General features: G+C 42.4%; 1 protein-coding gene across 2 annotated transcripts in view; it reads right to left on the bottom strand.

The window, feature by feature from the left end:
- LOC146617242 (uncharacterized) overlaps positions 1-12,029 on the bottom strand; it is a 25,811-nt gene extending 13,782 nt beyond the window's left edge. Inside the window, exons 1-11 of one of the 2 annotated variants that reach the window (XM_085372279.1) lie at positions 11,947-12,029; positions 10,310-11,667; positions 8,831-9,799; positions 8,229-8,752; positions 6,283-8,150; positions 5,828-6,007; positions 4,266-4,304; positions 3,346-3,464; positions 2,104-2,260; positions 1,722-1,861; positions 274-400 (exon numbers count right to left, since the gene is read on the bottom strand). In XM_085372279.1, coding sequence (XP_085228405.1) covers positions 274-400; positions 1,722-1,861; positions 2,104-2,260; positions 3,346-3,464; positions 4,266-4,304; positions 5,828-6,007; positions 6,283-8,150; positions 8,229-8,752; positions 8,831-9,799; positions 10,310-11,667; positions 11,947-11,994 — 5,529 coding nt within the window. In that variant the 5' untranslated portion in view covers positions 11,995-12,029. Of the gene's footprint in view, positions 1-273; positions 401-1,721; positions 1,862-2,103; positions 2,261-3,345; positions 3,465-4,265; positions 4,305-5,827; positions 6,008-6,282; positions 9,800-10,309; positions 11,668-11,946 lie in introns of both variants that reach the window. The other variant, XM_085372278.1, reaches the window with a different exon arrangement.

Raw genomic sequence — 12,029 nt, 5'->3', positions numbered from 1 at the left:
GGAGATCAGCAGCACTGCTAACATTATAGACTCTAGGATCCTTAAATACGTGTAACAAATTTTATAGCAATTGGCCTCATGGATGCAGAGATTTTACTAAAAAAAACAAAATCTGTATGCTTCATCCTTTAGGGATCACAAATGACTGTTCCAAAGCTTTTGGTTGTGTATCCAGTAGTTATTTTATGCCTGGGACACATTGAGGGAATGATCAAAAGAGATCATTTGTCATTTTAAAATGCATTAGATGTTATACATTACAGTAATACAAACCATTTTAAGTGGTCTGAGAGATCCCACGAAGGGTGACGGGAAACCCCAGGTCTCAGGAAAAGGGTACACTCCTGTTTCCAGGACAGACACCATGCCCTCAAACCCTGGATCACTGAAAAGCAGCCACCTGAAGAAAGGAGGAATTCGTGTTATTTCATCATCAAAAACCTTTATTCATATTATGCATAACAACAAAACTGTTGGTTGTTTTAAAACTAATGTAAGTGAGGACCTTAAATACTTCCATAAAAGAGCTGTAAAAAAATCATTGTCATAAAAATAACAAACTTTCTGTTCCCTCTTTTTCCTCAACACATAAATAAGCAGCAGCTTTTTCAGCTGTGGTATCGGCAGAAGTGACTTGTGCTTTTTCCTCAGTACATTAAGCATTGTCAGTTCAAGGCGGCGCTTTATTTGGGTTTAATTCTATATCTACCTCTGCTATGAGCCAAAGAACTAGAGCTAGGAACAAAGGCTATTTGTTTAAGAGCAAAATATCTGGGGAATGGCATGCTTCAATTCAAATCACTTTTCTTCACTATTCATATTTATAGCCCGGGCAGCCTTTGTGAGAACAATGCCCCCAACTTTGGTATTTTAAACCATGGTGTGGCACAGCACAATGCCTCATACCAACAACCAGATGTGAGTCTCTGTCAGGAAAAATACACCCAGCTCATTCAGTCAGGACTAAAAAAAAAGTGATTACCAAGAATTTATGTCAACCTTAACTTGCTAAATCCACAGAGTCTATCTGTTCAGTGAAGTCAACCGGGATTACTGCACGCAAAACACAACGCTACATCTGCTGAGCAGCTGCCTTCACTTGTCACAGACAGACAGGAGAAGCTACAGTGGCAGAATTTGCAATTATGTGTCGAGATGAGCTGGCATCTGACAGCAATTAGTTTTGTTTTTGCTGCTGACAAATGCTGAAAAAAATCCTGTGCATTAAGTATTGTAGGTAAGTCAACAATACTCGCTTTACAGGAAAAGCTCTAACTAACAGCATTCATTCCCTTCTGCTGTAGGGCACAAAATGTACTGAATAGCTACACCTATAACCAAGAAAAACATTCTTGTGCCATTTGCCGAATTCTCTCCACACTTTTGTCTGTTTCTCACTTTCTGTCAATTGCTCCTCCTCTACTCCTCTGCTTCCCATGTGTCCCAACTCCCGCTCTCCCTCATTTCTAACATGCAACAGCAGGACAGACATTCCTCGGCGGGCAAATGAATGTAGTAATGATTATTATCACAGTTATTTCTCAGAGCAAAACACAGAGAAGATCTTATTAAAGAGACAGCTCTGATTTGAGCGCAGCAGGTAAGAGCTCATCAAAAGGAAAAAAAACAACATCACTGAGAAGGACTGAGATTGTCTCATTTTCTAAAAGGTGCATTTCTTGTATCTTTATGGACTACATGCATAAAACAACAATACTTACACCCCAGAGTGCACTTGAATGGAAGCTGTACTCAGTGGGATGCCGAATGAGCCAGTTTCTATTGTGTCGTCGTGGTATGGTGTTACTCTGCCGTGGCCTTCGGGTTCAGTAAACAGATCAATATGGGGGATGCTGTAATCCTACAGAGGGGGTGGGGAGGAAGAAAAGCCATTATCAGCAGTGGTCCACACAAGATCTTCAATAATTCCTCCCAATAAATCCAAGGAAGATCTTAACTAGCTGACTTTTATTCTTTTCTGCTCTGGAGTCTGGATTGAATATCAATAAAACAATGCAGTCTGTTAGCTACATTTCAGATCCAATGTGAGGTGAAGATAATGTCGGTACTGAAGACCATGCAAGGCGGAGTTAGTGTACGCACCCTGACAGCAAGTCGAATAGAGCCGATCACCATTGGCGGGCTGTTGTGCGGTTCTGTCCCCACTTGAGGTTCTGCCCAATCGTTTGCCAATTCCATGTTCGCCTCCTCCAAGGCGATGGTGCGGCCCTGAAAGTCAGGCTTCTCATACAGCATCCAGCTAGTTATGAAAACATAATCATCATAATCACAATCAGATAGCTAATGATCAAGGTTAACAACTGTGGATTACATCACTAATTCGACAATTTTGGAAATACACCTATTTGGTTGCTCGTTGAAAGCTACATGAGTGAATCAATATCGTTCTCCTGCTATTTTAAGAATACACCTGGCAGTTGGTTAGCACAGCTGGCTCTAACAGCTCCTCTTTAGCTCACTAATTAACACATTGCTTCTTCCCCGATTTCATTGCAAAGTGGAAGAACAACACATCTTTGCAGAAAGTCTGGCAGCCACGCTGTGAATGAGATGAAATCTGTGTTTTTAAAAGGACAAGGCAAGAGCTTGTTACAGTAGTCCTTGCTGCTGGAACAGAGGGCGCTGTACTTTTTAAGTCTTGCTATTTGTTGAATATGATAAAATGCTAATTTAGTGTATCTTGATGTAGCCGCTGAAGGTCAGATCTGAACACATTTCTAATTTGAATTTTTCCTTTATCATTTTAGCACCAGAATCAAGCTGTGCTTTTCTTCCCCAGCACAAAAAATTTGATTTTTTTTTTCAACGTATGTAAGTGTCAGCATTTTCAGAAAGTGCATTTAAATGTCATTCTTTTTTTTTAGACAGCATCATTCCAAACATCTACCTTGAATATCAAAAACAGTATCTGACCACTGCAAAGAAGTATAAAGAACTACAAAGCTAAGAAGTGCAAGCCAGAGGATGCACCTGCACACACACAAGCACATGGCTGGTGTTTGGCACATTCCTGCAAATGGTATTACACACTTCCAGTAATCCACAGGTGCCTGGACCACGTCAAGAAAAGCAGGAATGGTAAGGGTAAAAAAGGGACTGATAGCAAAGAAAATATGAATGTAAAGCATGCAGGGTTCTAAATAAATAATAAATAAGTTCGATTATCAAGTAAGACTCTCTCAGTGCTCATGCTTCATTAAATTAGCTTGGTGTAGAGCCTCAACAAGAGATTTTGGCATCTCAAAACCACATGACACCAATTAAAGCTATACGGGGCATTTTCTTTCCATCATCTGACATTTTGGCTGAATATTTGTTACTTACCACCCTCTAACAACCTTCACAGATATGAAAGGCGAGAGCTGCAGAGATGTAGCATCTGGCATATCCCTGTAAATCTCATATGCCTGGCCACTGAACTGAGGTTTTTCAAACAGCACCACCTGCATAGAGAAAAGAAGGACAGTGTCAAAAAAATAAAAAAGTAAAAAACATCAACACATCAACCATGAAGAGAAATAATGGCTTAATATTATAATGCATTACTTGCTAAATCTATTACATTAAGCAGGATTCAGTGAGTGCAAGGACATCCCATTTTACTCTCTCCTTTTCATGCTACAGTAGAAGCAAAAAAACTTACAGGTATATAATTACTTCAACTACCAGGACACCATAATTTTAATAAAAAACATGAATTTGAACGTTTTTGTTTTTAAAGCCAAACAGAAGCTTGATAGTTATGAATAATGAAGGAGTAAACCACAGTTGTGGAAAAAGCAGCTTCTCTAGAAACCTCTTTGTTATGTTTTGTTTGTTAATAAGCCTGCTTAAAATTCTAAATCTTTACATATATTCTCTTCTGTTTGTTTTGGTTAATCCCAGTCGTCATAGTTCAAGCCCCTCCAAAGGCAACACAGGAGGTAAACCGAATGAATGAACACCTAATATGTAGGAAAGCAACTACAAATGTTGAGTGCCCCGGGAATTCCTCGTTCCTTGTAACAACTACTAATGAAGTTCTGCAGTAATGAAAAACCACAGGATCTGCACTACGTTGGCAGAACTGAATTCTGGGATTGCACCCAGCTGAGCAATTGCACAAGACTTTTTTTTTTACTCTGTTTACCCACGAGAACACCATATGAAAAGCAGATGTTTTCACAGAACAGAGACTTGTCTGTTCAGATTCCTCTCTCCCATCTTGTTTCTATTTCATGATGGTAAAGTTGTGCCTACTGTACCTTTCCAGGGCGTTTGTGAAATCCCTTCACAGTTCTTATCTGGAATGCAGAAACACATAGTTAAGATCAAAGTAAACATCTCGACAATACAAAAGAAATTGATATGAATTAGTTTGTGAAGAAGCTGTGCCTATGACCTTTCAGTTTTACTCCCAGGGACATAGTGGGCATGTGGAGAAGACATTCCTCTCATTTCATATCTAAGCACCCAAAACCAGAGACCAGCCAAAACCAGAGTGCAATCAGCGTAAGCTCGTGATGTTGATTGCACAAAACGGCAGTAAAATTAAACTAAAAAACAAAAAATCAACAGCAACTAGAAACATCAAGTCCAGACTTTTGATTATAACTGATTTATAATTTACATATTTCACGCTGTTTTGTCGCACTCCCTCTCGAGGTTCATGCTCGGAAACGTGTTATATCTATGTATCATTAAATATCTGAGCCTTCTCTTATATACTCAGTATTGAGAACTGTCAATTGAATCTAATAAACACTTTAAATACTGTAATATACCAGCTTGGGCTTTGTAAAAACAAGCTTTTACCATTTACAGAGAACAGAAATCGTCATACAAATTCCCTTCAGCTCAATTCAGCTTTATTTATGCAGCCATTGGCCACTTTGTTAGATACACCTATTCAACTGGAAATATATAGTCAGTCACATGACAGCAACTAATTGCATGTATACATGTAGACATGGTGAAGACAAACCAATAAAGTTCAAACCGAGCATTAGAATGGAGAAGAAAGATGATTTAGGTGACTATAAATGTGGCATGGAAAGACGACACCAGGTCTGATGAGTCTCAATTTCTGCTGCAACATTCAGATGGAAGGGTTTGAATTCAGTGTAAACAAAATGAAAGCACTGATCCATCCTGCCTTATATCAACACTTCAGGCTGCTGGTGCTGTAATGGTGAGGGAGATATTTTCTTGACACACTTTGGCCCCATCAGCACCAAACGAGCTTCATTTAAATACCAATGTATTGCTGTGTATTGCTGCTGACCATGTCTATCCCTTTATGACCAAAGTGTACATCCAGTAGAGTACATGTACAGTTGACAAATCTGCAGCAACTGTGTGATGCTATCATGTCAACATGGACCGAAATCTCAGAATGTTTCTAGCACCTTCCTAAATGTGAGATTTACATCAATTCTGAAGGCAACATGGTGTTTAACCAGGTACTAACAATGTGTACCTAATAAAGTGGCCGGTTACTTCTGAGCAGATTAACTTTTACATGGACTCCACTGGAGCAAATTCCAGACAGTGTTACTGAGAATAAGAAAGCTTCCCTACTTGTGATGACCAAAAAAAAAGAAAAGAAAATGTAATTTTTTCCATGAAAACCATATGTGGTGTAGCTCCGAAAATAGAAATAGCATCCAACTCTCTTACCAGCACAGCAAGCTTTCTTGTATCTGGCTTGTCAGAAAGTAAGAGCTGATACTTATGTGCTTCAAAGCAATCCACAACTTTAATTTATGACAATAAACCTTTTATTCATCCTTCAATAAAATGTTTGTAATGAATGCAGAACACTTACATTACTTCTAAGTACTCCCTGCGGCTGAGCCGGAGGCTGCTTTCGTTCGGGGAGGGTTGGTTGTTTTGTTGGAGGAACAACAGGAAAGCATGGAGCAGCAGTGTCAGGAAGCACCGGACCTGGCTTTGCAACGCTGTCTGCTTCATCTCCAGCAACAGGAGTGGCCATTTTCTTAATTAACTGGTGTGTAAAAAGAAAACGATGGAGTAAGGATAAATGTTTTTAATGTGTTTGCTTATGAAATATGCTGTGGCAACGTCTACTGTGGTTTATTTACTAAAGTGCCATTTCCATGTCTCTCCTGTCAGTCGACAGGAAAGCAGAGTTCTGTGCTTTAGCTAAATAGCTTTGCTATGCTTCAACTCTGCTGAGCTTGCTAGTTACATTGTGTCTCTGTGCTAAAAGGACAACTACACTGACACTCACACCTTTTAGTTACATGCAGAAAAACTAACCTCTGGTTTGACTTGATCCTGTCCTTGTATGCTCTGTACTGGCTTTACTTGATCTCTTGGGAGGTACTTCTCTAAATAGTCAGGCAGTTTGATGTCGTTAAAAGAAGGAAGTGGAGGACCTGAGTCACTAACCACAGCCTCTGCAGCACGGGTTTCCTCTTCACTCTGCTTGGCTAGAGTGTCTTTGATTGAAGCTGTGGCTGACGGGCTTGGTGTGGGTGGCTGGGACGAAGGTGGAGGGCTCAGCTCGGAGGTTGCAGTAGGCGATACGTTTCCTGAGCCAGTGCCCTCTGACTCGGCTTGAACTCCATTTCTCTTTCCTCTGTAAAGGGAGGTGAGACTACTCAGAACGCAGCTCCCCGCCAAGCGAGACTTCACCTTGATTTGATCATCTTTCTGTTCCTTCACGTCCTCCTCTTCCTTGACAGGGGTTTTGTCCCTGAGGCGAGAGTGTGTGTCTAGGCTATTAAGCAGCATGCTCTTGTCTGCAAAGCTAACCCTGGCAGGCTTCAGGACAGATTTTGTATTTGTGTTTGAGTTCTTGGAAAAAAGGGTCAGTGATGTGTTTATGGAAAACTCAGGCTTTTTTCTCAAGCCAAATGTAAACTCCTCTGGGTCAAAAGTCTTCTCAAAGCGGTCCTCCTTAATGGCTGGCATTGCAAATGGGGGCTGAGGTGGTCGGAGGTGGTTGTGCTTCCGTGGTGGGAGGGAAAATGGGGCACAAAGTTTCTTGATTTTCTCAACAAAATCATGATCATCTAGCTCGCCAGGAGTGTCCAGAAGATTGCTCTCACTTCCAGAAGAAGTCAGCTTTTGCTCCTGGACTTTATGTTTCCATTTGGGGAAGTCCACATCCAGCCAGCTAGAGGGGGCATCTTGCTGTTTCGAGGAGTCATCTGTGCCTAGACCCTGTGGCAATTGGAACTTCTTCATGGATGAATGCTGTATTGAGCCTGGGATCAGCCTGTTAGACTCTGGGGAAGTGGGTGCTTTTGAAGACCGTCTCAGATTGTTATCAACAGGCTCCTTTTTAACTGGCTTGACTTCTAAATGTGTGGAAATGTCACGATTGATATGAGATGAAACTTCATTCACTAGCAAATGCAATCCCATCACAGCTGAATTCTCAGTCACATTCACTGCGTGGCTTGCAGCAGTGCTATCAGGGCGGCTCTTTGTTATGTATTCAGCATCCCTGAGTGGTGTAATATCGCTGCCATTCTCTATATTTTTTGATTCATCAGACAGTGTGTGGCTGGAGGCTGGTTTTGTCATATCTCCAGAGGTACTGACTTCTGAGGTCACTGATTTGACAGTTGAGCTTTTTTCCTGATCTTCCTGCCCACCTCTCTCTGTGTTTGCAGATTTGCAAACAGAAGTAGAAGAAGGCTCTTCCACATATGATTCTTTGTTTTGCCCATGTGTCATGTCAGTGAGTGAAAATAGAGTGTCATTAGAGACTTTTGCCTTCACTTCCTCACTGGCCGTAGCTGCTTTGGTAATAGGATTTGTGCTGGAGAACTCTGAATCATTAGCTCCATGTGTACATGAGTCATCCCGTGAATTCTCTGCTTTTTCCACAGATGCAGAATTAGGCTGTGCAATCACCACTGGCTCTCCTTCTGTTCTGGGGCTTTCTGCAGAATGAGTCTGCAACTCAGAAGGCCCATTTATAAGCGTCTCTACCTTCCCAAGCTCTTTATCACTCTTGGCGCCACTCACAGCCTCATTAGCCTGGGTGATGGTACAAACAGCAGCTTTTTCTGAAGGTGCAGTCACCGACTGACTGAGATGTTGTGTTTGAGCAGGGAGATCTGATGAGCCGCTGCTCTTTTCTGACTGAAAAGCTGGTTCTGGTTCTTTAGTTTCTGGTCTTATTATGTCTTTAACCAGTTGTGTCTCCTCATTTTTTTCAGGATTTTTTCTTTCATCATCCCTTGCAACACTTTCCTCTTTCCCTGTGATCGCCTGCACACTGTGTGAAACCTTGGGCTTTGCGGCACTTTCATCTAGAGGCAGGCGCTGCTGTGGTTTTTCTTTAACTTTCTCCTCAGTCTGATTTGTTTTCTCACTCACCACCTTCTCTAATCTCACCACATCTGCAGGTTCAGCTTGAGTTATTAGTTCTGTGTCCTTGTTTTGAGGTTGCTGTGTTTCTTTTTTACTAGGCTTCTTCCTTTTTTCTTTATCTTCTGACTCAAGTTGCACTGAAAATTCTTTATCTAATTTGGGAAGTTTAACAGGTGACTCCTCCTCCGCTGCAGAAGGCTTCTCAATAGTTGGTTCAACCAAAGGTGATTGGGGGGAAACTAAAGGTTCTGTGACTTCCACAGAAGCCTTTTTTCTTTCCATTTTAAATGTCAGACTTTGTCTCTCTGCTTCTTCCTCTTTTTGGGGTAAATCAATGGAGTCCTTGTTAGCGGGCACCTTTGTTGTGCTGCTACAAGCAGCAGTATCAGGTTCATCTTTGCTGACAGATGGTTGAGGTAATCCTGCTGGTGTGTTTACTGACTGGTGAATATTCACCTTTTTAAATGAAGCATCTAACTGCTTCTCCTGTTTATCGGATACCTCCACTTCCTTTTTAAATTCCTTCTGCTGGCTATCGCTCAGTGGCTGTTCGTCAGATTTTCTTCTTTGAACTTGAGATGGCTCTTTTCCTGAAAGCTTTTTGGGAGAAGAGGCAGTCTCATTTATTTCATCACTCTTATCTGGCTTTGTAGCGGTGACCTTTGACTTACTTGCAGAGCACTCTGGTTTGTTTTGAATGCTTGGACTGATGGGACTGGTTGGGTCTCTATTTTTCCGTCTTTTAGAGCGGGAGCCTGTTCTGCTAGGGCCTTTGGGAGATGGGCTACTGTTATTGGTCACTTCTTTGGAATCGCCTAGTTCTTCAGCTGGAGGATCTGTTTCAGCGCTGTTGGGTTTCGTACCTTGATCTATTGCTTCTGAGACCACCGTTTCCTTTGTTTTCCAGTCTGTTTGTTGTACTGTGGGAATGGACGTGTGCTCCCCTAAAGGAGTCGTATCTCGTCCTTCTGGTTTTAGTGCTATCTTTGACACTGCTTTTGTCTGCATCAGCTCTTTTGTATCCAGTTTACCTTGACTGTCCAGTTCTGGAGACTTTGACGTAATGTCTGCCACAGACGAGGTGGATTTGTGAGACATTCCTTTCACGGCCGGTGTTTGAGGCTGCACAGGTTTATCCTCCGACACAGACGCGTCTGTTAATTTCTGCACTCGCTCCCTGATGGTCATCAGCTTTTCCATGACAGGTGGCTGTTCCGTGCTGTAGCGTTCAGCTGATCTTGACCTCTGATCAGACGCAAGAAAATCCACTTTCAACCACTCGGTGGGTTGTCTATTTGGAGACACATCAGCACTCCTCGGGATTCTGAAGGGCTGCTTGTGGCCACCCGTAGGTTGTTGCTGCTGCTTCTCAAAAAGGCTGATTTTATCCGCAATCCTGGCAGTCGTTGGCTTACGCTCTTCATCAGCCTTCTTTGGGGTGTGTACTCTGTGCAAACAAGAGGTAAATATATCAAAGAACTTCTGAATTTAAAGTCATAATCCATTTATGACCCACCACACCTGCCATAGAGATTTCTATTTGTTAATCACTTAAGAGATAAGAATAACCTGATCCATTTTTCACGTCCTCTATATGTTATGAAATCAGTCCTTAGAGCACAGCACTGATCTTTGCATTATGAATCATGGCGTTGTTTCACTGTGGATACAGTGAAGCAATGCTGCTTTTCATCTAAAGCTGTAGCCTGCTCTTTTATCAAAGCTGGAGCTAGCATAAGTATCTGCTAATAAGGGGATATCGATGAGTTAAATATTCAGCCTTGACCCTCAAAAACAAACAAACAAAAGATAGCATTTTAAGTGAGGTTTACTTATTTAGTTACACTTACTTTACTTATTTTAGTGAGCGTTACTGAAAGACTGATAGATGCATGTGGTGATTAGCCAGTGTTCTATCTATGTAAATCAAACACTTTCACTCCTAAATTCAACTTACCTGCCGTCATTCTCTGTTTTGGGTGTATCCTTTTCGTCACCTTTGGTATTCTTTAATGCTGCATTCCAATCCTTGTTATCTTCAGCTGGACTTTTCTTTGGATTCAGACGAACATGTTTTGTAAAAAGCTTCACCTCACTCTGAGAAACCTTAATGCTCCTGCGTTTGGACTCTGGTGTCTCTGTCTTCCTTTCTACTCTATAAAAATCGTCATCGCCCTCCATGTCTGCACCTTCATCCGCCACACAGTTCAAGTCTTGGAGGTTGTCCAACTGCTTGACCGTGGCGGGGCAGGAAGTCTTTCTTTCCCCTCCTTCAGGTGAGGCCTGTGAGGTGGGGTTTTGCTCGGAGGAGGAGGAGTCTTTAGGTGCCTCACTTTTGCTCTTTAGACTACTCACTAAGTTATCTGACTTAGGGAATCCCTCTGAGGCAGGTTGTGCAGTTGGAGGGATTGTTTCCGCAGGAGCTTTCCCTCCATCGCTCTGAGAGTTTTTCCTTCTTCTTCTGGCTGAGTTTTTACGCCCCATGATGTCTTCTTCTATTTGTTCTTGATCTGGTTCAGGCTCTAACTGTGAGTCTTTGTGGGATTTTAGTGGCACTCCTACTAGTGTGCCGTAATAATCCTGTGCCCCAGCAGCAGGCCTCGCATGTGTTTCTTTGTTCTCTGCACTTGAGCTAATTGCTAAATGAAAACTTGGTGATGACTTTGCCTTAGGGAGGACTTGAAGGCTTTTTGTGAGTTTGGTGCGGACAACTTCCTGCCCAGCACAACTGTTCTCACCACACTGAATCACACTCGTTTCCTCCAGGTACACATGGAGCTTCTTGCCTGTCTGGGCCTGTGCTTTTCTCTGGGCCTGAGGCTGGGTGTGGGCCTGGTCAGAGTACCATGCCACTCCCTGTTTAGTAGATGAATAGAGATGTGTCAGATGGCTGTCATTCCTTTCAGGATTCCCACTTGCTGAAGTACGTTTGTTGCTCTCCTCCCTGTCCTGTCCTGTTGTCTGCCTACTGCACTCCCAAAGCTCCTCCTTTTTTGGACCTCCTACTCCCGTCTCAGTGCTGCACACAACAGGGCCGTCTCTGTGGGCAGACTGCGTGGCGTTCTCCTCGTCACAAGGGAAAACGCCTCTGAAGAAATCCTGAAGATGGGGATTCTCCTCCTCTTGCTGCTGTTCTCCAGCCCAGGGTCTCACAGTCTCCTCACTTTCCACTTCTCCCTCTGACTTAAGAGTGTGATCGCCAGTTGAGGGGGCATTTTCAGTAGGAGTCTTCGGAGCCTTTCCCCTCCACGGAGAGAGCCAAGTGCCAATACGACCCAAGACTCCAGTACTTGGCTGGTCTTCGGGGCTCTCAGACTAAAGCAAAGCACAGAAATAACTCAAATAAATGTCAGCTTCAAAACGTAGCTGCAATTTGCAAACATGCATATTTCCGGTGAATATGCGCAGAATTTAGATAACATGACAGTAATACAAACTGTCTAAATGGACAAAGCAAAGGAGTGCAAGCTGGAGATCCGAAGAAAATATAAGTGAGGGTTTCCTGTTCATTGAGATTTATTTATTTTTTAGTACAGCCATGCATCTCTCAGCATAGCAAAGACATGCAAGGGTGCTTATAACCTGTAAGCTTACCGTAGAAAATACCATATCATTCAGACCCTTTATGTAGGCTGTGAACATGATTTTGGTTTAGAACAAAAACTCCTACAGAGCAT

The sequence above is a fragment of the Diplotaxodon limnothrissa genome, linkage group LG15 (genome assembly GCF_057381915.1).
Source record: "Diplotaxodon limnothrissa isolate DT_005_m linkage group LG15, D_limnothrissa_male_GT1.1, whole genome shotgun sequence".
Taxonomy (NCBI): Eukaryota; Metazoa; Chordata; class Actinopteri; order Cichliformes; family Cichlidae; genus Diplotaxodon; species Diplotaxodon limnothrissa.
This window is presented reverse-complemented; position numbering and strand designations above follow the sequence as displayed.